Source organism: Crinia signifera, chromosome 6 (genome assembly GCF_055691185.1).
Source record: "Crinia signifera chromosome 6, ASM5569118v1, whole genome shotgun sequence".
Lineage (NCBI taxonomy): Eukaryota > Metazoa > Chordata > Amphibia > Anura > Myobatrachidae > Crinia > Crinia signifera.
This window is the reverse complement of record NC_139222.1, coordinates 39,580,048-39,607,308: the sequence shown is the minus strand read 5'-3', so window position 1 is coordinate 39,607,308 and position 27,261 is coordinate 39,580,048. Positions and strand designations below refer to the sequence as shown.

The 27,261-nt window shown below is 49.2% G+C and overlaps 1 protein-coding gene across 1 annotated transcript; it reads left to right on the top strand.

The window, feature by feature from the left end:
* Positions 1 to 1,268: 1,268 nt before the first annotated feature.
* Positions 1,269 to 27,261, top strand: CNPY3 (canopy FGF signaling regulator 3). The gene is made up of 7 exons (XM_083146047.1): positions 1,269 to 1,381; positions 5,505 to 5,604; positions 12,850 to 12,979; positions 15,093 to 15,189; positions 22,978 to 23,100; positions 23,297 to 23,414; positions 25,357 to 27,261. The coding sequence occupies exons 2-7, from the start codon at positions 5,514 to 5,516 to the stop codon at positions 25,560 to 25,562; spliced, it is 765 nt and encodes a 254-aa protein (XP_083002173.1). The 5' UTR covers positions 1,269 to 1,381; positions 5,505 to 5,513; the 3' UTR covers positions 25,563 to 27,261.

The window sequence follows — 27,261 nt, the reverse complement described above, 5'->3', positions numbered from 1 at the left end:
GATTAGGCCGACACATGGTAAAAACATTGTTGGTTATACCAATGAATGGTTTTAAAGTTGGACTTTTTGCATTCCACAACCTCCTTCCGTCATAACTGAATTCAGACTTACACCTTGTGAAAATCTAGCTTGCTCCGGAGCCCTCAGTGCTGAGGGTGTGATGCCTCCAATGTACAACCATGTGAAATAAAGTGGCAATCGGAGCCCGGATAAGCATGGAAATAGTGGGATTCATTTTAATCCATGTGCTGGTAGTTCAATGTTTCGGGGCTCGGTGGCCCCGTTGTCAGGAAGATAATCTTATCAGGTCTCTGAGTGCCGCTTTATTTCACAAGGTTATATATACAGTATATATAAGGTGAGATCACCTTTGATAAAGCCAGTTAAACTGGCGAAACGCATCAGAGATTCTACCAGCATTTGCTACCAACCAGCCTCCCTTGGACAAAATTCCAATTGGATCTATCTGCAGCGGTACTCCAATCCCGAACCAGACCGGTACAATTGATTCAGGACGTCAAAACCTCAAATTATGGGCCAAAAGCTTTTCCCTGTGCTGTGATGCCATTCTACTCCAGGATACTCCTTGCCAATTTATATGCTCAGCGAGTGAGGATCTACAATAGTGAGTGTAATAAGTCAGCCTTGGGATCCATCCTTAGCAATTGGAGGTCATTATAGCAATTGGAGGTCAATATAGGAATGGGACTTGGATTGTTACTAGATCACCTACTTCCAGAAAAAACTTCCAGGGAAAGAAAGCATCCACACATGCTGCTATTTTTAATTATTTTTTTAATGTTTTCATATATATTTTTTCTATCAACACAAGTACCTTGTTTTGTATTTTAATTGAGTTTTGCGATTAAATCATATGTTTATTATCCCATGGTGGTAATCAGATTTATTCCTTCTCGAAGTAGCGCAGTGTTATTTATTGCTAGTATATATAAGGTGAGAGGGGGGATCCGGGTCTTCCTGTAAAAAAAAAAAAAATATATATATATATATATATATACACTGCAGGTAAAAATACAAAAATAAACATGTCCAATTATTTATTTCTGGAAGCCTATTTTTTTTAATATGCTTGGTTACAATCTGAGGAAGTATATTATAGCGTAATTCACATATTATACACCTCGCAGCTCTGCTCGCACCCTGCTGCTCTCACATGTCAGAGCTCTCTGAATCTACGACAAAATGGCCGCCGTGCTATTCCTGGAGCTGTGAAGCCGGAGACACGTTTACATGTATCGGTTTCATTCAAGTGTACAGCTCTAGTAAATGAGTGAGGAACCTGCATTGTGATTGGCTGCAGGGCCACGTGATGCCAAAAGCAGAAGTTGTTACCGGAGAGAGGAGCAGGGAAGGCAGCAGGGTGAGAGGATGGACGTGTCATCTGTATTATTATACTGTTACTATGTATCCTGTCGTGTTATGTGACACTCACTTGTATTGCATTGTATTATCCATAGGCTCCTTGCGTATGTATATGAGGTGTAGCTAGTCCGTGCGTGATGTTATACCCACCATCATCATAGGAAGGTGCTGAAGGGGCTCGTTACCATGTAGTATAAAGCCATATCCACTTACTATACATTCATTGTCACACTGATGGGGGGAGGAGAGTTTATCTATACAGGTCCCTGCCACCACACACACCAAAGGGGTAGAAGGACTGACATTTGGGACCTAACAGGGGCACAGATGGGTGGTATGGTAAGTTCTATTGCACTGAACAATATTTTGGTGCTCTATAAATAAATATATATGTATACGTTTTTATTTATTATTTTTATTGTAACCAGGGCTGGCGCCACCACTAGGCAGCTCTAGGCATTTGCCTAGGGCGCCGGCACCTGGAGGGCGGCAGTTCGCCCCTCACCCCCAGCATGGAGGGTTAGCGAACTGTGGTACCTGTGTAAAAAACTTGCGTCCCTGCAGTGCTGGTGCGTGCAGGGGTGTCCGTGCCGCCGGGGGAACCTGCGGCGCTGTTATTGTGTATAAGCTGGCCGCGGCCGGTGGGGTACCTACAGTGAATAGAAAATAACTAGCTCTATGCGCGCGGCGGCGCGGGAAGCGCTAGTTATTTTCTATTCACTGTAGGGACCCTGCCGGCCGCGGCCAGCTTATACACAATAACAGCGCCGCAGGTTCCCCCGGCGGCACGGACACCCCTGCATGCACCAGCACTCAGCAGGGACGCCGGGGACGCAAGTTTTTTACACAGGTACCACCCCACCCCCCCGGCACCGGGGCGCCCCCACCCCGACTCGCCTGGGGCGCTCCGGTGCCGTGCACCGGCCCTGATTGTAACTGATAATAATGTGTATCCCTATTATGGTATTGTTGTTTTGTATTTCATACGCTGGTTGGAAACAGTCGTTTATTTCATCTCATGACTTATTTACTTTTCTCTAAGGATCGGTTTAGTATTTGAGCTTACGGTACTTGTTTAGTTTCGCGGCGGCAGCGCGAGACGCTCTAGCTTGAATATTGGCAGCTTGCCAAACTGCCTTCAGCTGCGCTATCAGCGTAGCGACTGTTTGAATTCTGGCATCTTGCCAGCTGCTTAGTTGTTTCGTTTCAGGGCGGCAGCGCGAGTCCTGTGAAGCCTAGTGAGCGCCTCTCACACAGCGCTTGTGCCCGCATGATCTCCTCTCTCCTGTGGAGGCGCTCCATCTTTGTGATACGTAGGAGCGTCTCAGACACTGCAGCAGCAATGCAATGATACACTCTCATCTGTGCGCTGACAGGTCATTGTCGCGCCACAATGACCTGTCAGCGTTGTGATTCGCCGGCACCAACAGTTAACAATTTACACATGTTGTCATTACTGTCTCAGGTGTATGATTTTGCAGGTGTGAATGTGTTCCTGAAACACCCCCACTATCCACGCCAACCCGAAGCGTGGCGAGCGGCGGCGGTACGCGTCCTACGACCTTTTCATACCCCCACTATCCACGTCGGGCGGAGTTGAGAATAGAAAGTGTGGCGAGCGCAGCGAGCCACCGAGCCCGAAGCGTGGCGAGCGGACGCGGATACCTTCACAGGTATCCGCGTCCCCTCGCGGGGCTCGCTACGCTCGCCGCACTTCGGGCTCGCTGCGCTTTCCAAACTTTTTATTCTCAACTCCACGCCGACGTGGATAGTGGGGGTATGAAAAGGTCGTAGGACGCGTACCGCCGCCCCTCGCGGGGCTCGCGGGTGGATAGTGGGATTTACAAGGTCGACAGCTGTTGCGTCGACTAGTGCCACTGTGGACAGGTTTTGGTAGTGTACCCCTAGACCCAACTAAATTTAGATGCTTTAGCGTCTAAATTTAGATGTACCCCTAGTCCCAACTAAATAGTCCTAGTCCTAGTCCCAGCGTCCAAGCAGTAGCCAATTTTGCATGTTCTACTTAGACGCAATAGCGTCTAAACAGCAGACGCAAAATTGAGACGCACTGTCAGCACTAAGGTACCGGCGAGTCACTACGTTGACAGGTCATTGTGGTGCGACAATGACCTGTCAGCACACAGATGACAGTGTATCATTGCATTGCTGCTGCAGCTACGTATCACAAAGATGGAGCGCCTCTCCGCCGGCGCCCTCATGATCCCCTCTCCACAGGAGAGAGGATATCATGCGGGCACAAGCGCTGTGTGAGAGGCGCTCACTAGGCTTCACAGGACTCGCGCTGCCGCCCTGAAACGAAACAACTAAGCAGCTGGCAAGCTGCCAATATTCAAGCTAGAGCGTCTCGCGCTGCCGCCGCGAAACTAAACAAGTACCGAGCTTACGTTGCCTGGTTGGCTACAACATTTTCAGGCTCAACTGATCAAACCTCATAGGGGCTGAGCGATGGTCCGATAATAACCGTGCCGCTATACACTGAATGATCCGTGGACACGATGCACAGTTCGCTGCATGGAATCATATGACAATCGGGTTGATCCAACAGGTTTGATGAACAAATCTAGAGATCCCTGACCGCTATCCTGCTGTTTTTAATTTTGAACAGTAATCTAGTGATCATTCTCGTTCCCTACATTCTGCAAAACCTGTGCAGTTCCTCTTCCCTTTTCTGGGGAGGAGTTCTCTGCTGTGGTGATTTCAGCTCAGGTCTGATCTGCATATCAGTGCTGAAATACAGACCGCACTGTGCTAGGGGTGACACGCCAGGAAGGGAAGAGGCACTGCGCAGGTTTTGGAAGATGCAGGGTGCTAGAACGAAAGCTGTCATCTTTCAGGTCCGTATGTTGAGCGATATTTGTGCAGAGATTTCTTGCATTGGCCGGATCTGAGTGTTCTTCTCTCAGTGGGGGAAATGTACTAAATGGGAGTTCTATGCTATGGGCAACCAATCAGAATCTACTTATTTATTTAGCACCTTCTAGAAGATAATAGATAGTAGCTGATTGGTTGCCCATAGCAACAGCCCATGTAAAATAGTACTCCCATCTCAGTACATTTCCCCCAATTGTAGAACAGGTCTGTTTCCAGTACTCTCCTGTTTTCAGCCACAGCTAATGTCCTTTACATTCCAGAGCAGCCAGCATTTCAGTCACCTGCCGGTGACATCTGTCTGGGTTGGGGTCATTTGGTCTACAGCATGATGGTCGACAGGCATTAGGTCGACATGGGTCTAGGTCGATATTGGAAAAGGTCGACATGGTTCTAGGTAGAAAGCTCATTAGTTCGACAGGTCATTAGTTCGACAATGTCTAGGTCGACAGTCAAAAAGTCGACATGAGGTTTTTCACTATTTTTTTACCTGAATGTCAACACAGTCGACATGGACACAGTTTAAAGTGCAACGCATCCCCTCGCATCGCTCGCTATGCATCGGGCACACTATTTTATTCACCAACCATGCTGTAGTGGATGGTAGGGCATGAAGTACCGCCTGTCGGCACATGTCGGTTTAAAAACAGTGAAAACCCCATGTCGACCTTTTCACTGTCGACCTAGACACTGTCGAAATAATGACCTTTCGACCTGGAACCATGTTTATCTAGACCCATGTCTACATGCTGTAGACCAAATTACCGCATCCTATCTGTCTGTAGCTTGCAGAACACACACATATGGTAGATGATGACATCACAACATCCCTTTATAACAGAATTAATGTCTCCGTGTCCGCAAGTGTAATCAGCAGCCATCTCTAGGATCTGCTTGTAGGCTAAAAATAAATAGCTGCAAAAAGTGACTACTAATATGCTTTTTTTTTTACAGTAATGATGAAAATTATTCCTTATAATATATAAGTTTTCATTATATAACAGAGCAAGAGGTGATCCTAAACTCAGTTGTGTGTGTTCCCTTCACTGACAATCATGCATGGAAACAAAAGGAGTCATGTGACACAAGTGACATCACTGCTCTCTAGATATAAAGCTGTATTTATTTGTTTTCATCATGTGTGACACCTATAAAGCACACAGAAATGATTGTATCAGTTACTGGATGAACATATGAGGGCTGCTGCTGAGCACTGTGATGTGTTCCTACAGTGATCGATCATGTGGTTCCTGCTGCTTCTCATTCCGCTCAATGTCAGACTGGCCAGAACCGTGGAAAGCGAGTGGGTCCATCTTCCCAATAAATGTGAAGGTAAGACCAACGCGCATACTGACATCTGGACTGTTTGCAGGACGCGCCGCTGCATGTGTAGCTGTCGAGTTATATTTAGCAGCCCAGATATTGGAGTATGATATTAGTGTTCATTCTAGCATCTTTGAAAACCCATGCGGTTCCTCTTCCCTGCCTGGGGTGTCGCTGTCTGCTGGAGTGCTTCTAGCACAGTGTGGTCTGTATATCAGCACTGATCTGCAAACCAGACCTGTGCTAGAAACACCACAGCAGACAGCGACACCCCAGGCAGGGAAGAGGAACTGCATGGGTTTTCAAAGATGGTGGGTGCTAGAATGAACACTATGATATGGTCTCATTTTGTGGTGGCTCTTCAATATAGGAGACTGATGGTAGCTGGTAAAATTAGCGGTATAACCATACTGTGGAAAAGTTTAGCAATAACGAGAATCAATTTGTGCAAGAAAAGATGTATAAAATCAGGTTGTATCTCCTCTGGGACATATTGTAAAAAGCCAGGTACAGTTAGTAGGCGCCTAGGTCATTCAGCGCCAGATGCATCAAGCTTCAAAACGTGATAAACAACCAGCCAATCAGCTCCTACCTGTCATTTTTCAAACCCACTGGTTTGAAAGAAAGAGAAATGATAATTGCGCGGTGGATGCACACCAAAAGAGATGATTTATGAAATCATTTAAAACTTAACCTTTATTTTTGGGTATTCTAAAAAATGTTTAGAGGGAGGCCAGATATCCGTGTTCTTATATACGGAACTGCGGGTCGGGGTCCACTCCGCTTATATGCGAAATTGGTTAGAAGTTAAAATTGGACATACAAGTCACACATACATATAGGGTGAAGTGCTTGCGCACTATTGAAATGAAATAGTGTGTGGTTAAAGATTAAAAGTGTTCGCTAGACTTGTTACTATGTTCTAATGGTTGCTGTAGGGGTGATACCTTCTATTATTGATTGGCAGTTGTTATGCTCTTGTCTATCGGGTACTGGAATTGGGGTATAGGACAGTTAGTTGTTGTTGTTAGAGTGTTGGCATCTGATATACCTATGTTTAGTTTTACACTCTAGCTTGTCTCTCTTTTTCACACTTATGTCTCGATGGTGTCACTTGGTATCTTAATTATACCCTTTATTGGTGCAGTATGCACTTCGACACCTTTCTCTTATGTATGGCCTTGTGTAGAGGGCGGGTGGTCGGATACAGTTATATTTGGTGATATAACGTGTTGGTGACTTTTTTTCAAAAATCCTCTGCCATCTGGTGGTCAGGAAATTCCTTTGAATAATTTTCTTGTATAGGTCATTATTACATCATGTTATATACAGCTGGTCACTCTGGTTCTTATGAGTGTGACTCTCCTGGGTTGTGTTACCCTGTGAGCAATTAATAGCATAAATGCATAAATTGCAGGTTGTATCCTGCTTTAATTTTAGCTATATTCCACCACTCTCTCTACATATATCTTTATTCAAGGTCACCATACATCAATAACTTTCTCCTTTGTTTTGGAGGGGTTTTGTATTTTTATATATATTTTTTTGTGTATTTTTTATTTTTTATATTTTATATTGTTTATTGTCCTATCCAATCCTTTAATGGATATCGGTTCCAGTGAGGGGATTTAGTGCAGTTTTTAGGGTTAGTGATCTATTTGCAGTGTTTAAGTGGTTTTCCCAATATTTGCATTTATTGATCCATGCAAAATTGGTCTCACTTTAACTAATGATTATAATAGGGTTGTGTTGCCCTGTTATAATTGGTGGTTAGGCTTCAATACTTGGGTGGATTATATCTAGCCTCTGCACTCATTCATTAGTGCAGGCTAAGTCTCACTATAACTGAGCTGGCTCCTGCAATCCCCTCCGTTTGTGCCCTGGTATCACACACTATACAGCATTTAACATTGATTCTTTTGTAAATTCACATTAGTTAGATACATAGTAACAGAGGTCAGTAGTTCACACGTGTTTCACATTCAAGCTTCCTCAGAACTGCTAAAGTTCTGAGTGATAAACAACCAGCCAATCTGATCCTACCTGTCATTTTTCAAACCCAACCTGTAACAAAACAGCTAGCAGCTGATTGGCTGGCTGTTTATCACTCCATTTTATCACTTTTTGCAACTTGCTACATATGGCTCTCAGTGTTTATGTATGACATAATAGATCTATCTGTAGATCATAACCTTTTCACTCGTCCAACTCTCTGGTTATTGCTGGCTTAATTCGCATCAGTGTTTGGTGTGAAAGTGTCCCACGAAAAATAACCAGGGTCCAGTGACCCGGGAAGGCAACTAATGCTGCTTTCAGACCGCATAACTGGCTTTGACCCTGTATTTGGAAACGTTTCCAAAAACGGGTCTGCCAGATAAAACCCCTTTCACACCGCAGCACTTAAACGGTATATTACCGTTTAAGTGCCGATTTTTTGACACTGGCAGACCCGTTTTTGGAAACTTTCCAAATACAGGGTCAAAGCCAGTGCAGCCTTCAGCCCTCCCCTCCGTGCAGCTCCCCCCCCCCCTCGCGTGTCGACCGAGAGCATGTCGACGCCCCCCGCGCATGTCGACGCCCCCCGCGCGTGTCGACGCCCCCCGCGCGTGTCGACCCCCCCCCACCCCACCCCGCGTGTCGGCGCCCCCCCCCTGTCGACTTACCCCGTGCCGGTACCTCCGTTGTGGACTGCAGCTCAGTATGCTCGGAAAGCACTTATGAAAAAAGTGTCTTCCAGAAAATGGCTGCCCCATAGGAAACCCTGTTTAAAAAAACTGTCTTCCGTATGGGGGGCAGCCATTTTCTGAAAGACACTTTTTTCATAAGTGCTTTCCGAGCATACTGAGCTGCAGTGCCGGGAACCACAACGGAGATACCGGCACGGGGTAAGTCGACACGGGGGGGGGGGGGGGGGGGCGCCGACACGCGCGGGGGGGTCGACACGCGGGGGGGCCGTCGACACGCGCGGGGGGGCGTCGACACGCGCGCGGGGGGTGTCGACACGCGCGGGGGGGGCTCCAGTGCTGTGAATACTTAATGAGCGCTCATTAAGTATTCACTGTGCTGAATTTAGGACCCAGCTCATTGGCTGGGTCCTAAATACCGTTTCTGAGCCGATTTTTGCGCTAAAATACCGGTTCAGAAACGGGTAGGACCCTGCATTTTAACCGGTTAGAAAAAACGGCATTTTCTAACCGGTTAAGTGGGACTGGACCTTTCAGACCGCACACATTACCGCTTTAAAACGGTAAAAAAACGGCAATTTACCGTTTTAAAAGTGCGGTCTGAAAGGGGCATTACTGTAGGTAGCTTGCAGGGTTGGATACGGGAAGGATCCGGGTTATTTGACAATGTAAATGAGTAAACTGAGTCAGATGACCCAGACTCTATTAAGACCTTATGGAGATCTGGCTCACCGACACTTGGAGATGTCACCTCATAGCGCCAGTAGAAGAGAAGCCCCTGCAATAACCCTGGTCCAGCTTGTGGTGGGAATTGGGTTTCTAGTCACAGTGACATGGCTTCTAACTCATGTTCATTGATCCAGAAATGTGGTAGTAGGAATCAGCATAAACCATTGTAGTGTTAAGCCCGCCCCCAGACTCCTATTGGCGGCTTAACACTTCCATAGTTTATGCTTACTCTCTGGCAGCGTTGGCATCGATCCAGATCGTATATAACATGCAAATATTTGGGGTTTACTCCATTATATATATATGTGCTGTGTGATTCTTCCTTGCACTACTTGGTCAGTGCTGCAGCCATCTTTGGACTTAAGCATCTCAGCCTGGTGTCAGGACTCCATGTTGGTGACCGTCTCCTGATGTCTCCTCTTATCTCTCAGCCAATGACCCGGGCAGTGTGAAAAATCCATTGAATTGCCTGTTACTTCAGATTCCTCCCATCACTGGCTTAGAGATCTGAGGAGTCATCAAGCCGCCCTGCCTCTCCTGTCCCACTGCCACAAGCAGCCTGCACTACTGTATCCTGCATCTATATGCAGATATCCATAGGGGGCACATGGCTGGCAACAAAGGCACACCTGGCAGAGAGCGACACCCCAGGCAGGGTAGAGGAACTGCAAAGTTCTCAAAGTGGCAGGGTGCAAGGCTGAACACTATGTTGTGTAACTTGGTTGTATGATCTATTCTATGTTCGGTGCTGCAGAACCCCTTTGACGCCATATAAATATAATATATTAATAACATAGGTAAGAGATCTCTTGATATAAATTGTTAAATCTGTGCATTAATTAACCTTATTATCCAAGTTTTAAGGCTGTGCACCCTTGATTAAATCAAATTACTCAAGAAAGTCACCTGTGCTCAATCATGGATAGCTTTAAAACTGGTTTCCAATAGCAGAGTTTGGGAAACTGGTCTAATACATGCTAGATCAGTGGAAGCTGATTAGACGCCAGTGTTTGCTACATATTTGTTGGAATAGTTTTAGTTTTTTTTTGGTAAAAATTCTGTGTTTTTTTTTTAATCTATTGTAGCTGCAAAGTAACTATAGCTCCTACTGTGCATGTAGCGGTGTACAGGCGCAGGATGCTGTACAGCTGAAATGTGCATTAAAGCATAGTTCCGCTCAATACTTCACTTTCGGTTTTGGGTGTAGTTCAGTTAAATACAAAGTACACAGTTGTCTTTCTATTGGTGCAGTGGCGTAGCTACTTATTATGCGCCCCCTCCCCCCCCCCCCCCCGCTGCTAAAAAAAATTCGCTCCCCCTCCCCCCCATGCCCATACCTGCCCACCCGCTGCCGTCTGTGGTACCTGCCTGCCGTGCCGTCACGGTCCCGTAGCGCCGGCTCCTGCTGCTAATAATGAAACGTGACTCTTAGAAAATGGCTGCCCCCATACTGCAGACAGAAAACTGTCTGCAGTATGGGGGCAGCCATTTTCTAAGTGTCTGTTTTCAGTATAGAAGCAGGAGCCAGCGCTAGGAGAGACGGGACTGTGACGGCAGTCACGGCACGGCAGGCAGGTACCGCAGACAGCAGCGGGTAACTATAGCCCCGCAGACCCCCGGCGCCCAAACTTGCTCTGCGCCTCCCCGCCACCGCGGGGGCTGCGGAGCTATAGTATTGGTGGTATAATCCAGCGAGCTGCTCTGAGGACTAACAGTGCAGCACTGCACTCCTAAGGTGGGCCTGATTCGGCCATGTAGTTGTACTGTCTGGGCAGTGCTCACACCACTGCCTGTTTTGGTTAGGTACAGTGGCCATTATTCTGGTTCACTTGCAAAGGTAAATTCCTTCTCAAATGGACAAAACCATGTGCACTGCAGGGGGGCAGATGTAACTTGTGCAGAGAGCGTTAGATTAGGTGAGTTATTTTGTTTCTGTGCATTAAATGACAGCACAAATACATTACTATACCATTATAGTGTGACCAGCAGTGCTCCAGGCATCGTATACATGTAGAGCAGGGATGGGGAACCTTTGGCCCTCCAGCTGTTGTTGAACTACACATCCCAGCATGCCCTGCAAAACCGTTTTAGCATGGACACATATCAAAACTGTAGCAGGGCATGCTTGGATCTGTAGTTCAACAACTGCTGGAGGGCCAAAGGTTCCCCATCCCTGATGTAGAGGCTCCAAGGTATTATGCTAACTGTGTCCCCCACATTATATTTTCAATATTATATTATTGTACTATTATACCAGCTTTATACAGGTTCTGCCACTTTCATGCAAGTACCCCACATGTTTCCAGAAAATTATAAACCAAATATTCCATACATTGGGCCTAATTCAACATAGGTCGCTAAGTAGAGAATTTGCAAATCGGGCGATTATTTAAATGACTGCGCTTGTGCCGCGTTTGCACTTGCATACGGAATTCACAACTGAATAGCAGTTTGACAGGAAGCCTGTAATTGTGTTGCAGACCCTTCCTGAGTCTCTATACCAGATCTCGTGTTGGTGCTGCCAGGTCAGAACCAAGCTGTATGAATACAGACCAGTAATGAATACAGACCTTTTGTGTTTCCCGATAAGAAAGTGCAGTGATTTGCCAATCTCTGCGGGCTGTTGATAAAGGCCGCCACAGTAATTGTGTGAGATTCCATGGGCTTTTAGATCTGCATTGTGATTGGCTCTTGGCAGACTGCTCTCTGCCACCTGCAGCCTCTGATTGGCTCTAAACATCTCTGCTGTACAGGATTGGGTACTCTTTACCTAGAACGGCGCCCGCGATTACAATCGCGGGCGTCGGGGGTAAAAAATCGCGGGCATCGCGGGTACATAAAAAACGGGTGCGACGCGATGCCCGCGATTTTCCCATAGGGATCAATGTTAAAAGTCAGATTGGTCGCGATTTTTGCGTTAAATGCCTCAATGCCCGCGATTTTTACATAGGAAACAATGTTAAATGGGCCACAGAGTCCTAATAGTCCCCCTGAAGTCTTAAATGGCCCCCACAATTTTTAACGCCACCCCACGATCAACGTGAACCCGAAGCGTGGCGAGCGCAGCGGTACGCGTCCTCCGAACTTTTCATACCCCCACTATCCACGTCGGCGTGGAGTTGAGAATGGAATAGTGTGGCGAGCGCAGCGAGCCACCGAGCCCGAAGTGTGGCGAGCGGACGCGGATACCTTCACAGTTATACGCGTCCCCTCGCGGGCTTCACAGGTGTCCGTGGCGACGCGGACACCTGTGAAGCCCGCGAGGGGACGCGTTTACCTGTGAAGGTATCCGCGTCCCCTCGCGGGGCTCGCTGCGCTCGCCACGCTTCGGGCTCGGTGGCTCGCTGCGCTCGCCACACTATTCTATTCTCAACTCCACGCCGACGTGGATAGTGGGGGTATGAAAAGGTCGGAGGACGCGTACCGCCGCCCCTCGCGGGCTCGCTGCGCTCGCCACGCTTCGGGTTCACGTTGATCGTGGGGTGGCGTTAAAAATTGTGGGGGCCATTTCACACTTCAGGGGGACTATTAGGGCTCTGTGGCCCATTTAACATTGTTTCCTATGTAAAAATCGCGGGCATTGAGGCATTTAACACTAAAATCGCGACCAATCTGACTTTTAACATTGGTCCCTATGGGAAATCGCGGGCATCGCATCGCACCCGTTTTTTAGTGCATTAGATGGTCGCGATGGGCGCCGTGCTAGGTAAAGAGTACCCAGGATTGTTCATCTTTACCTCTTGCTTCAGGTCACTCTTATCTATGTCTATCATGATCCTCTTAATGTACAGAGTAATATGTCATATCTTTAGAAGTCATTGCTGGATTGTCTCTTTTGCAGTCTGTAAGTACGTTGCTGTGGAGCTGAAATCTTCCTTCGACGAGACCTCTCGGACACATGAAGTCATAGATACTCGCTATGGCTTTCTGGATGATAATAAGAAAAAACAAAAGCTCAAGTATACAAATTCGTGAGTTAGCAGCACCTACATTTCCCCCTGTATTCTTTCCAAATAATACAAATGTAGAGCTTGCACATCCTCTGTATAATGTACCTGTCTAACAGTCACCCCACCTTGGTCTTGTAGCACAGGCCTGCCAATAATACCCTATGGTGCAGATTCAGAGTTGTACTCAGCTAATGCTGCAGGAGGCGTCTGTTGTACATGGGCGCCCCCTACTGGCTTCTGCGGTCTGCTGCTGCTGAGTGTTCTGCTCCTTTGTCATGTGATATTACTCTCTTACGCAGCATCCTCGTCTTTTTACGCTGTTTTCTTGTCTGAGGAAGCCACCTTAGTACTCACTACTTCTTAATCGTGTGATATGAGCCAAATTTACATCACAGTAATTCCCAGGGGCAACTGGGTTTGGGGGTACAGCCTTGGGAACTTAGATGGGAGGAGAGGAAGAAATATATCATTCTCCCCACCTCCTCCTTTAGACTCTGTTGGTCATTTATATCAGTATTGTACTCCTTACCCAGTTTGTATAGAGTGAGTGTTGTTCACTGTCTGGCGGGATGGTATCGGTACGCCTGCACTTGCAATGCTGGAAGTCAGAAGACTGACATCCTTAATGGCCAGAATCCCTATGACCAGGTGGTATGTATTCCAGACCCTCCTCTAGTGTTTAATCCTTAGCACCCCCTCCCCCATGCAGCCTATCCCTAACCATACCCACTTAGTGCCTAACCCATTCAATTCTATTCTACCTAAACCTATTTCCCCTACTGGTACTCTTTGCTTAGAAGGGCGCCCATCTCGGCCATCTCGGGCATTGAATGCACTAAAAAATCAGGTGCGATGCGACAGACGAGATGCCCGAGATTTCCCATAGGGAACAATGTTAAATGTCTCAATTGACCCGATTTTCCTGTTCAATGCCTCAATTGACCCAATTTTTCCATAGGAAACAATGTTAAATGGGCCACAGAGGCCAAATAGGCACCCTGAAGTGTGAAATGGCCCCCACAATTGTTAACGCCACCCCACGATCAACGTCAACCCGAAGCGTGGCGAGCGCAGCGGTACGCGTCCTACGACCTTTTCATACCCCCACTATCCACGTCGGCGTGGAGTTGAGAATAGAAAGTGTGGCGAGCGCAGCGAGCCACCGAGCCCGAAGCGTGGCGAGCGGACGCGGATACCTTCACAGGTATCCGCGTCCCCTCGCGGGCTTCACAGCTGTCCGCGTGCGCTCGCCACGCTTCGGGCTCGGTGGCTCGCTGCGCTCGCCACACTTTCTATTCTCTACTCCACGCCGACGTGGATAGTGGGGGTATGAAAAGGTCGTAGGACGCGTACCGCCGCCCCTCGCGGGCTCGCTGCGCTCGCCACGCTTCGGGTTGACGTTGATCGCGGGGTGGCGTTAACAATTCGGGTGGCCATTATACACTTCAGGGTGCCTATTTGGCCTCTGTGGCCCATTTAACATTGTTTCCTATGGAAAAATCGGGTCAATTGAGGCATTGAACAGGAAAATTGGGTCAATTGAGACATTTAACATTGTTCCCTATGGGAAATCTCGGGCATCTCGTCGGTTGATCGCACCCGATTTTTTAGTGCATTCAATGCCCGAGATGCCCGAGATTTTTTACTAACGATGCCCACGATCAAAATCGTGGGCGCCCTTCTAAGTAAAGGGTACCCCCCTACTACCCCCACAGCCTACCTTAACCAGCCCCTGCATGCTTACATGGCGACATGCATTGTGATCTGTGTCAGAGTTGTGTTGACGGTCTTCACTCCAGTATCGGGATTCCGGCATCTGTTTCCTGACTGCTGACAGCCATTATGCCAGTATGCTGACCAGATCCCCTTTGTATTTCATTTCATCTAAGTCCTAAACCAGCATTCTAGTCTTCAAATAAAGCTGTGATTATTATTGTATTACATAACTGTACTAATTACAGACTAATTAGCCTGTTCTAGCAAACCGTTGTATTCTCAGACAGGCAGCCGACTCTGCATAGTCACAAATCTTCCCGCAAGATAAGTTTTACATCTACAAAGCTGAGGCAGCAGCTTGTATAGTAGGTTTCCCTGCACTTGCATGATTCATCAGCCGCCTGTCATTATCCCCCAGGGATATCCGCCTGATTGATGTCACGGAAGGCCTCTGTCAGAGACTGTTGGACTACAACCTTCATAAGGAACGCACTGGAAGCAATCGCTTTGCTAAGGTATTGTCCATATAAAAAGGCCTGTACTCGTATAGAGTATAAGTACTGTACATATGGTTGGATATAAAGGACTATAGGTATACTCTGATATAAAGGACTGTACATATACCCAGATATAAAGGGTGGTAAGTATGCCCATCTATAAAGGACTGTTCTAGAGACCCACATATAAAGGACTGTACGTATGCCCAGATATAATGGACTGTACGTATGCCCAGATATAATGGACTGTACGTATGCCCAGATATAAAGGACTGTACGTATGCCCAGATATAAAGGGTGGTAAGTATGCCCATCTATAAAGGACTGTTCTAGAGACCCACATATAAAGGACTGTACGTATGCCCAGATATAAAGGACTGTACGTATGCCCAGATATAAAGGACTGTACGTATGCCCAGATATAAAGGACTGTACGTATGCCCAGATATAAAGGACTGTACGTATGCCCAGATATAAAGGACTGTACGTATGCCCAGATATAAAGGACTGTACGTATGCCCAGATATAAAGGACTGTACGTATGCCCAGATATAAAGGACTGTACGTATGCCCAGATATAAAGGACTGTACGTATGCCCAGATATAAAGGACTGTACGTATGCCCAGATATAAAGGACTGTACGTATGCCCAGATATAAAGGACTGTACGTATGCCCAGATATAATGGACTGTACGTATGCCCAGATATAATGGACTGTACATATGACCAGATATAAAGGACTGTACGTATACCCACCCAGATATAAAGGACTGTACTGCATACCCAGATATAAAGGACTGTACTGCATACCCAGATATAAAGGACTGTATGTATACTCTGATATAAAGGACTGTACGTATACTCTGATATAAAGGATGGTACTGCCTACCCAGATATAAAGGACTGTACATACTGCCTACCCAGATATAAAGGACTGTACGTACTGCCTACCCAGATATAAAGGACTGTACATACTGCATTCCCAGATATAAAGGACTGTACGTACTGCATACCCAGATATAAAGGACTGTACGTACTGCATACCCAGATATAAAGGACTGTACATACTGCATATGTAAGATATAAAGGACTGTACGTACTGCATACCCAGATATAAAGGACTGTGCGTGTGCCCATCTATAAAGGACTGTACGTTTACCCAGCTATAAAGGACTGTACGTGTGCCCAGCTATAAAGGACTGTGCGTGTGCCCATCTATAAAGGACTGTACGTTTACCCAGCTATAAAGGACTGTACGTGTGCCCAGCTATAAAGGACTGTGCGTGTGCCCATCTATAAAGGACTGTACGTTTACCCAGCTATAAAGGACTGTACGTGTGCCCAGCTATAAAGGACTGTGCGTGTGCCCATCTATAAAGGACTGTACGTTTACCCAGCTATAAAGGACTGTACGTGTGCCCAGCTATAAAGGACTGTGCGTGTGCCCATCTATAAAGGACTGTACGTTTACCCAGCTATAAAGGACTGTACGTGTGCCCAGCTATAAAGGACTGTGCGTGTGCCCATCTATAAAGGACTGTACGTTTACCCAGCTATAAAGGACTGTACGTTTATCCAGATATAAAGGACTGTGCGTGTGCCCAGTTATAAAGGACTGTGCGTACTGCATACCCAGATATAAAGGACTGTACGTACTGCATACCCAGATATAAAGGACTGTATGTATACTCTGATATAAAGGACTGTACGTATACTCTGATATAAAGGATGGTACTGCCTACCCAGATATAAAGGACTGTACATACTGCCTACCCAGATATAAAGGACTGTACGTACTGCCTACCCAGATATAAAGGACTGTACATACTGCATTCCCAGATATAAAGGACTGTACGTACTGCATACCCAGATATAAAGGACTGTACGTACTGCATACCCAGATATAAAGGACTGTATGTATACTCTGATATAAAGGACTGTACGTATACTCTGATATAAAGGATGGTACTGCCTACCCAGATATAAAGGACTGTACATACTGCCTACCCAGATATAAAGGACTGTACGTACTGCATACCCAGATATAAAGGACTGTACATACTGCATATGTAAGATATAAAGGACTGTACGTACTGCATACCCAGATATAAAGGACTGTGCGTGTGCCCAGCTATAAAGGACTGTGCGTGTGCCCATCTATAAAGGACTGTACGTTTACCCAGCTATAAAGGACTGTACGTGTGCCCAGCTATAAAGGACTGTGCGTGTGCCCATCTATAAAGGACTGTACGTTTACCCAGCTATAAAGGACTGTACGTTTATCCAGATATAAAGGACTGTGCGTGTGCCCAGTTATAAAGGACTGTGCGTACTGCATACCCAGATATAAAGGACTGTACGTACTGCATACCCAGATATAAAGGACTGTAAGTACTGCATACCCAGATATAAAGGACTGTACCTACTGCATACCCAGATATAAAGGACTGTGCATGTGCCCAGCTATAAAGGACTACGTTTACCCAGATGTAAAGGACTGTACATATGCTCAGAAGTGAAAGGATCTGACCAATGTCTCTGAAGACCACTTTAATGTTAGAATAGAGTGTTTCCAATCTTTTTGTACACACACATCCATTTTTGCCAATAGCCAAATAAATAAACAGTGTTTTTGAACTGTGGCTGGGACTCCAGCGCACCTGAAGGAAACCCACATATACAGGGGCAGTACATTCAATGGCCCAATTCAGAATAAACCACATGAATACAGTGCTGTGAGGCAGCAATGCCAACCATTGTGCCACCATATAGGTTTAAGTATAAGGGTCAAGGCAAAATCGGTTGACCAGTTGAGATTTGCATTGAGGGTTTGTAAGGTCACTGTACACTAAACAAAACTATCATTATTCATGTCAAATATTCACTTCTCTGGTTACAGACTGTGAGGTTCTAATCCCACTTATGGACTAATGTTTTTCTTGCTTGCCCATAGCTTCACTCATTGAACTCTCTGCCTGTCTGGGGTTCTTCTCTTCAAATCTCTGCATGGGCTTCTCCCTTCCAGCTCTCTGCCTGTCTGGGTCTTCTCCCTTCCAACTCTCTGCCTGCCTGGGCCTTCTCCCTTCCAACTCTTTGCCTGCCTGGGCCTTCTCCCTTCCAACTCTCTGCCTGCCTGGGCCTTCTCCCTTCCAACTCTCTGCCTGCCTGGGCCTTCTCCCTTCCAACTCTCTGCCTGCCTGGGCTTCTACCTTCCAGCTCTCTGCCTGCCTGGGCTTCTCCCCTCCAGCTCTCTGCCTGCCTGGGCTTTTACCCTCCAACTCTCTGCCCTGTCTGGGCCTTCTCCCTTCCAGCTCTCGGCCTGCCTGGGCTTCTCCCCTCCAGCTCTCGGCCTGCCTGGGCTTCTCCCCTCCAGCTCTCGGCCTGCCTAGGCTTCTCCCCTCCAGCTCTCTGCCTGCCTAGGCTTCTCCCCTCCAGCTCTCTGCCTGCCTGGGCTTCTCCCCTCCAGCTCTCTGCCTGCCTGGGCTTCTCCCCTCCAGCTCTCTGCCTGCCTGGGCTTCTCCCCTCCAGCTCTCTGCCTGCCTGGGCTTCTCCCCTCCAGCTCTCTGCCTGCCTGGGCTTCTCCCCTCCAGCTCACTGCCTGCCTGGGCTTCTCCCCTCCAGCTCTCTGCCTGCCTGGGCTTCTCCCCTCCAGCTCTCTGCCTGCCTGGGCTTCTCCCCTCCAGCTCTCTGCCTGCCTGGGCTTCTCCCCTCCAGCTCTCTGCCTGCCTGGGCTTCTCCCCTCCAGCTCTCTGCCTGCCTGGGCTTCTCCCCTCCAGCTCTCTGCCTGCCTGGGCTTCTCCCCTCCAGCTCTCTGCCTGCCTGGGCTTCTCCCCTCCAGCTCTCTGCCTGCCTGGGCTTCTCCCCTCCAGCTCTCTGCCTGCCTGGGCTTCTCCCCTCCAGCTCTCTGCCTGCCTGGGCTTCTCCCCTCCAGCTCTCTGCCTGCCTGGGCTTCTCCCCTCCAGCTCTCTGCCTGCCTGGGCTTCTCCCCTCCAGCTCTCTGCCTGCCTGGGCTTCTCCCCTCCAGCTCTCTGCCTGCCTGGGCTTCTTCCCTCCAGCTCTCTGCCTGCATGGGCTTCTCCCCTCCAGCTCTCTGCCTGCCTGGGCTTCTCCCCTCCAGCTCTCTGCCTGCCTGGGCTTCTCCCTTCCAGCTCTCTGCCTGCCTGGGCTTCTCCCTTCCAGCTCTCTGCCTGCCTGGGCTTCTCCCTTCCAGCTCTCTGCCTGTCTGGGCTTCTCCCCTCCAGCTCTCTGCCTGCCTGGGCTTCTCCCTTCCAGTTATCTGCCTGCCTGGGCTTCTCCCCTCCAGTTATCTGCCTGCCTGGGCTTCTCCCCTCCAGCTCTCTGCCTGCCTGGGCTTCTCCCCTCCAGCTCTCTGCCTGCCTGGGCTTCTCCCCTCCAGCTCTCTGCCTGGGCTTCTCCCCTCCAGTTCTCTGCCTGCCTGGGCTTCTCCCCTCCAGCTCTCTGCCTGCCTGGGCTTCTCCCTTCCAATTCTCTGCCTGCCTGGGCTTCTCCCCTCCAGCTCTCTGCCTGCCTGGGCTTCTCTGCCTGCCTGGGCTTCTCCCCTCCAGCTCTCTGCCTGCCTGGGCTTCTCCCTTCCAGCTCTCTGCCTGCCTGGGCTTCTCCCCTCCAGCTCTCTGCCTGCCTGGGCTTCTCCCCTCCAGCTCTCTGCCTGCCTGGGCTTCTCCCTTCCAGCTCTGCCTGCCTGGGCTTCTCCCCTCCAGCTCTCTGCCTGCCTGGGCTTCTCCCTTCCAGTTATCTGCCTGCCTGGGCTTCTCCCCTCCAGCTCTCTGCCTGCCTGGGCTTCTCCCCTCCAGCTCTCTGCCTGCCTGGGCTTCTCCCCTCCAGCTCTCTGCCTGGGCTTCTCCCCTCCAGCTCTCTGCCTGCCTGGGCTTCTCCCCTCCAGCTCTCTGCCTGCCTGGGCTTCTCCCCTCCAGCTCTCTGCCTGCCTGGGCTTCTCCCTTCCAATTCTCTGCCTGCCTGGGCTTCTCTGCCTGCCTGGGCTTCTCCCCTCCAGCTCTCTGCCTGCCTGGGCTTCTCTGCCTGCCTGGGCTTCTCCCCTCCAGCTCTCTGCCTGCCTCGGCTTCTCCCTTCCAGCTCTCTGCCTGCCTGGGCTTCTCCCCTCCAGCTCTCTGCCTGCCTGGGCTTCTCCCCTCCAGCTCTCTGCCTGGGCTTCTCCCCTCCAGCTCTCTGCCTGCCTGGGCTTCTCCCCTCCAGCTCTCTGCCTGCCTGGGCTTCTCCCCTCCAGCTCTCTGCCTGCCTGGGCTTCTCCCCTCCAGCTCTCTGCCTGCCCGGGCTTCTCCCCTCCAGCTCTCTGCCTGCCTGGGCTTCTCCCCTCCAGCTCTCTGCCTGCCTGGGCTTCTCCCCTCCAGCTCTCTGCCTGCCTGGGCTTCTCCCCTCCAGCTCTCTGCCTGCCTGGGCTTCTCCCCTCCAGCTCTCTGCCTGCCTGGGCTTCTCCCCTCCAGCTCTCTGCCTGCCTGGGCTTCTCCCCTCCAGCTCTCTGCCTGCCTGGGCTTCTCCCCTCCAGCTCTCTGCCTGCCTGGGCTTCTCCCCTCCAGCTCTCTGCCTGCCTGGGCTTCTCCCCTCCAGCTCTCTGCCTGCCTGGGCTTCTCCCCTCCAGCTCTCTGCCTGCCTGGGCTTCTCCCCTCCAGCTCTCTGCCTGCCTGGGCTTCTCCCCTCCAGCTCTCTGCCTGCCTGGGCTTCTCCCCTCCAGCTCTCTGCCTGCCTGGGCTTCTTCCCTCCAGCTCTCTGCCTGCATGGGCTTCTCCCCTCCAGCTCTCTGCCTGCCTGGGCTTCTCCCCTCCAGCTCTCTGCCTGCCTGGGCTTCTCCCTTCCAGCTCTCTGCCTGCCTGGGCTTCTCCCTTCCAGCTCTCTGCCTGCCTGGGCTTCTCCCTTCCAGCTCTCTGCCTGCCTGGGCTTCTCCCCTCCAGCTCTCTGCCTGCCTGGGCTTCTCCCTTCCAGTTATCTGCCTGCCTGGGCTTCTCCCCTCCAGTTATCTGCCTGCCTGGGCTTCTCCCCTCCAGCTCTCTGCCTGCCTGGGCTTCTCCCCTCCAGCTCTCTGCCTGCCTGGGCTTCTCCCCTCCAGCTCTCTGCCTGGGCTTCTCCCCTCCAGTTCTCTGCCTGCCTGGGCTTCTCCCCTCCAGCTCTCTGCCTGCCTGGGCTTCTCCCTTCCAATTCTCTGCCTGCCTGGGCTTCTCCCCTCCAGCTCTCTGCCTGCCTGGGCTTCTCTGCCTGCCTGGGCTTCTCCCCTCCAGCTCTCTGCCTGCCTGGGCTTCTCCCTTCCAGCTCTCTGCCTGCCTGGGCTTCTCCCCTCCAGCTCTCTGCCTGCCTGGGCTTCTCCCCTCTAGCTCTCTGCCTGCCTGGGCTTCTCCCTTCCAGCTCTGCCTGCCTGGGCTTCTCCCCTCCAGCTCTCTGCCTGCCTGGGCTTCTCCCTTCCAGTTATCTGCCTGCCTGGGCTTCTCCCCTCCAGCTCTCTGCCTGCCTGGGCTTCTCCCCTCCAGCTCTCTGCCTGCCTGGGCTTCTCCCCTCCAGCTCTCTGCCTGCCTGGGCTTCTCCCCTCCAGCTCTCTGCCTGGGCTTCTCCCCTCAAGCTCTCTGCCTGCCTGGGCTTCTCCCCTCCAGCTCTCTGCCTGCCTGGGCTTCTCCCCTCCAGCTCTCTGCCTGCCTGGGCTTCTCCCTTCCAATTCTCTGCCTGCCTGGGCTTCTCTGCCTGCCTGGGCTTCTCCCCTCCAGCTCTCTGCCTGCCTGGGCTTCTCTGCCTGCCTGGGCTTCTCCCCTCCAGCTCTCTGCCTGCCTGGGCTTCTCTGCCTGCCTGGGCTTCTCCCCTCCAGCTCTCTGCCTGCCTCGGCTTCTCCCTTCCAGCTCTCTGCCTGCCTGGGCTTCTCCCCTCCAGCTCTCTGCCTGCCTGGGCTTCTCCCCTCCAGCTCTCTGCCTGGGCTTCTCCCCTCCAGCTCTCTGCCTGCCTGGGCTTCTCCCCTCCAGCTCTCTGCCTGCCTGGGCTTCTCCCCTCCAGCTCTCTGCCTGCCTGGGCTTCTCCCCTACAGCTCTCTGCCTGCCCGGGCTTCTCCCCTCCAGCTCTCTGCCTGCCCGGGCTTCTCCCCTCCAGCTCTCTGCCTGCCCGGGCTTCTCCCCTCCAGCTCTCTGCCTGCCCGGGCTTCTCCCCTCCAGCTCTCTGCCTGCCCGGGCTTCTCCCCTCCAGCTCTCTGCCTGCCCGAGCTTCTCCCCTCCAGCTCTCTGCCTGCCCGGGCTTCTCCCCTCCAGCTCTCTGCCTGCCTGGGCTTCTCCATTCCAGCTCTCTGCCTGCCTGGGCTTCTCCCCTCCAGCTCTCTGCCTGCCTGGGCTTCTCCATTCCAGCTCTCTGCCTGCCTGGGGGGCTTCTCCATTCCAGCTCTCTGCCTGCCTGGGGGGCTTCTCCATTCCAGCTCCCTGCCTGCCTGGGCTTGCATTTTGTCCCATCCAGCATCCTTATGACCTGTGTCTCTTCTGTCACGGACTCCACTTACACTGCTTCAGGAAATCCTGTATTCTGGCTTCGTTACCTAATTGAGGGGTAAATGTCTGAAGCTTGGAGAAGTGGTATCTATCCCCATAAAGAAGATTATAGTCTGTGATGATGCTCCAGCCAATCAGCTCCTGACTGCCAATTTACATACTGGAGCTTATTGGCTGGAGCATTATCACCTTGCACATATCGGTCTTTATGGGGATAGATGCCACCTCTCCAAGCTTCCTACATTCACCCCTGTGTTCAGTGTTGGGCTTTGCAATAGGTGAAGGTGTGTTATGTTTAATCTGTGACTTTGCATCACTCAGGGGATGTCTGAAACGTTCCAGACTTTGCATCACCTTGTCCACAAAGGGGTGAAGGTTGTGATGGATATCCCATACGAGCTCTGGAACGAAACATCCGCTGAGGTTGCTGATATGAAGAAGCAGGTAATTTGCAGGGATGCGGGTTCTGTAATAGGACAATATTATTACACCTATTACAGTATGGCATTATGGGTAAGCCATCAATACCTTTATTACTGTTGTTATGAGAGAATATCATGTCTGCGCTCTCCTTGTATTTCCTCTGTGTGTGACATCACTGCTCTGGTTCCAAATGCTTCCTCTACCCCACTTGTCCTAGTGTGATGTCCTGATGGAGGAGTACGAAGATGTCATTGAAGATTGGTATCGGAACCACCAACAAGAAGACCTTACCGATTTCCTGTGTGTGAAACAAGTTCTGAAGGGGCAGGACCAAAGTGAGTGTTCCCGTTCAGTAAGGTGTATGTGCAGTCTCTATATCACAAACATTCCATGAGTGTGCTCCCCTATCCTTACACTTACCCTACAGACATAACCACTGGTGACACTAGTCGGCTGGATATACAGTATCATATGTAGCACGCCATAAGCTGGGCGAGGGATCCCAGTATTTTTCTTCACACTTTATTTCTGCTGATACTATTCAATAAGTTACACAGTGCAAAGTATTCACAGCGCTTCACTTTTTACACATTTTTTTTACGATACAGCCTTATTTAAAAATGGATTAATTTCTCCCCTCCAAATTCTACACACAATACCTTATAATGACAATGTGAAAAAAAGTTTTTGAGGAGATTTTTGCTAATTTCTTAAATAAAAAAAATAATAATAAGAAATCACATGTACATAAGTATTCACAGCCTTTGCTCAATACTTTGTTGAGGCACCTTTGGCAGCAATTACAGCCTCAAGTCTTTTTATATGATGCCACAAGCTTGTCACACCTATCTTTGGGCAGTTGCGCCAACTCCTGTTTGCAGCAACAAGCGCCATCAGGTTGCATGGGACGCATCGGTGCGCAGCCATTTTCATCTCCAGAGATGTTCAATCGGATTCAAGTCTGGGCTGTGGCTGGGCCACTCAACGACATTGACAGAGTTGTCCTGAAGCCACTCTTTTGGTACCTTGTCTGTGTTCTTAGGGTCATCATCCTGCTGAAAGATAAACTGTGGCCCAGTTTGAGATCAAGAGCGCTCTGGAGCAGGTTTTCATCCAGAATATCTTTGTGCATTGCTGCATTGATCTTTCCCTGTATCCTGACTAGTCTCCTAGTTCCTGCCGCTTAAAAACATCCCCACAGCATGATGCTGCCAGCATCATGCGTTGGTATTGGACTGGTGAGCGGTGCCTGGTTTCCTTTCAAAGATGTCGCCTGGCATTCATGCCAAAGAGTACAATCTCTGTCTCATCAGACCAGAGAATTTTGTTTCCGAGTGAGCACAGTGGCCTCCATCATCCATAAATGGAAGGAGTTAGGAAGCACCAGGACTCTTCCTAGAGTGCACGGGTGCTTCCCATGCAACCTGGTGGAGCTTGAGAGGTGCTGCAAAGGGGAATGGGTGAAACTGGCCAAAGATAGGTGTGACAAGCTTGCGGCATCATATTCAAAAAGACTTGAGGCTGTAATTGCTGCCAAAGGTGCATCACCATATTATTGAGTAAATGCTTATTTTTAAGAAATTGGCAAAAAATCTCTAAAAAACTTTTTCTTTTCATGTTGTCATTATTGGGTATTGTGTGTAGAATTTTAAGGGAAAAATAAATGTATTCTATTTTGTAATGAGGCTGTAACATACCAAAATGTGGAAAAAGTAAAGCGCTGTGAATACTTTCCGGATGCAGTGTATTTGTACATAGTACAGCGCTTCGGATTAAGGTGCGTATTTGCAAAACGGGACCCTACCTCATTGTATGTGGCATTGGCTGTCTCTTTACCCATTCTGGGGCTGCTGCTATATCACCAAGCCTCTGACAAGAGGGACTCATTACTCCCACTGGAACTGCCATCTCCTCATCTCACCCAATGCCCTACACCACAAGGTGAACGGGGAACAGAGAAGGGAAATCACCAGGACCAGGTCATCTAGAGTCGCCTGGCTGTCCACTCCCTCACCCTATTTGTAAAATTACCGCCAGTTACGGGTTAAAAAAAACAGCCTAGGAGTGGTTTCCCTAGTGGCAGCCCATTCATTATTACCCCTAGACCAAGCCTGGCCAACCTGTGGCTCTCCAGCTGCTGTGAAACTACGGGTCTAGCCATCGGCACTAGGAGATGGAGACCACAGAGTGAGATCCTCTTCCTGATTTTTCTTGTGGCTCTGCAGCTTTGACCCTTGTTGCTTTGTTCTGATTGGCTGTAATATTACCTGTATGCAGGCTGCCTGGCAGAGAATTGGAGCAGTAAGAAAGGAGACAACGCACCGTCCACTGGGAAAAAGAAAACCTCCAAGAAAGGAGATAAAAAGAAAGGCAAGAAGGTAACAAAAGACCCAAATGATAAGGGAGCTGACAGACCGGCCCCAGGGAAGCTGGAAGTGCCTGAGACAGAGATTCCCCAAAATAGACCCAGTGACGAGCTCTGACACGGACTCCTCTCATACACACTTGGACTGGCTGAGTTTCTGTTTTCACCCCAGATGTGATACTTCTGGATCCTATTCCCTATATGTTCGATTTAACTGATACATTCACGCTCTATCCTTACTCTACAACTCCAGTGATTTTCAGGACGGATAAGGGGAAAACATTATATTGGCAATGGGCTTCTCTTGTCCTGGGACATGAGGATGGAACCAAGAATACATTTGTCGGTCTGAATGTTTCATTTTTATATTTCGTTTCTGATGTCCCGTCTGTGTGAGATGGACCAAGCTGATCATGGTAAAGCCAATGGTGTGCCTGTTTAATTCACGTTGTGTCTGTCATTACCATCTGCCTGGTCCCTGCCAGTATTACTGTCTTGGTTTTTTCTCTGTGACAAATTGCATTGCTCATGTTTCACCTTCCAGATCCCATTTCTGCCGGTCTCTGTTCTGGATACTTCAAAAGGGAAAAATTCAGGCGCTCGCTGTTGTGTTTGGGTATTCTTTGTCAACTAAAATGGCACTCGACCATAGTTTAATAAAAATACTATTTTATTGTTTACGTCCTTGTTGGGAATTTGCGTAGCGTTAGTCTTTGTCTCTCTGGTATCTGCAGCATATCTCTGTTGTAGAGCGTTACTCCCTGCTGCTAGTGCCGGCTTCTCAGTCCTAGGCAGCTCTGGAACCAGGTGATGATGGCAGCTGTGAGCGCTCGTTACGGTTTCGATCACTGCACCAACGGTTTCTCAGTCCAAGGGCTGGGACCGGGAGATGCTGGCGGCTGTGCGCCGGCTTGCTCCTTAGGCTGCTCCAATCACCGCAGTTTATAGCTGTTGTTTCCTAACTTGTGGACTGTTACTAATGTGGGCTTATGTATACTAGGCAGCACCGTGGCCGGAAGATGTTGGTGGCTGGTGCGCTGAATGCACTGGTGGCTGTGCACACTGTGGGGATCATCACTCCTTGTAGCTCTACCCAACGCGTTTCATACCCTCTCAGTACTTCATCAGGGAGGTTTTATTTTTGACGTCCTTAGTCCTTTTATTACCCGATTTATTGTTGCGAATATTATTTGGTTTGTCAAACATTGAGGTATTATATCTCTATTTTTACTAGCGTTTTAATTATTGTATCATTTTGGGTAACAATACACAAACACAATAGCGATCATATTCATTACCCTTTAATGTGACTAAATTGATGGATTTGGAGATAATTAAGACAACTGCCACGGATATAGATATATTAGATATATTCTTTTTTTTTTTTTTTTTTTTTTTGATGAAATACAGTAAACAGATTAGAAACAATTCTGACTCTGGGAGTTACGTTTCTAGCCTGAGAAACCAAAACGCATCCACAATAGAGCTGTGTTGATATAAAGCCCTGAGCAGTGAGGCTTAGAGCACAGAGGGGCAGCTGTATTAATCCTGGGGAGGTGATAACCCAGCATCCAATCAGCTCCTGTCATTTTTTTTAAACCCACCCTGTAACTTTGACAGTTAGAAGCTGATTGGCTGCTGCATTATCACCTATATCACTTCTCCAAGATTAATACATCTGCCCCAGAATATGTTTGAAGGAAACAGAAATGCATGTGGAGGGACCCTGGTGTATCTGTGAGCCTGTGCTACTACTACCTACATGTGATTATGCCGGTATTGTAAAGAACATGGAAATAAATATGTTTTACACTTAA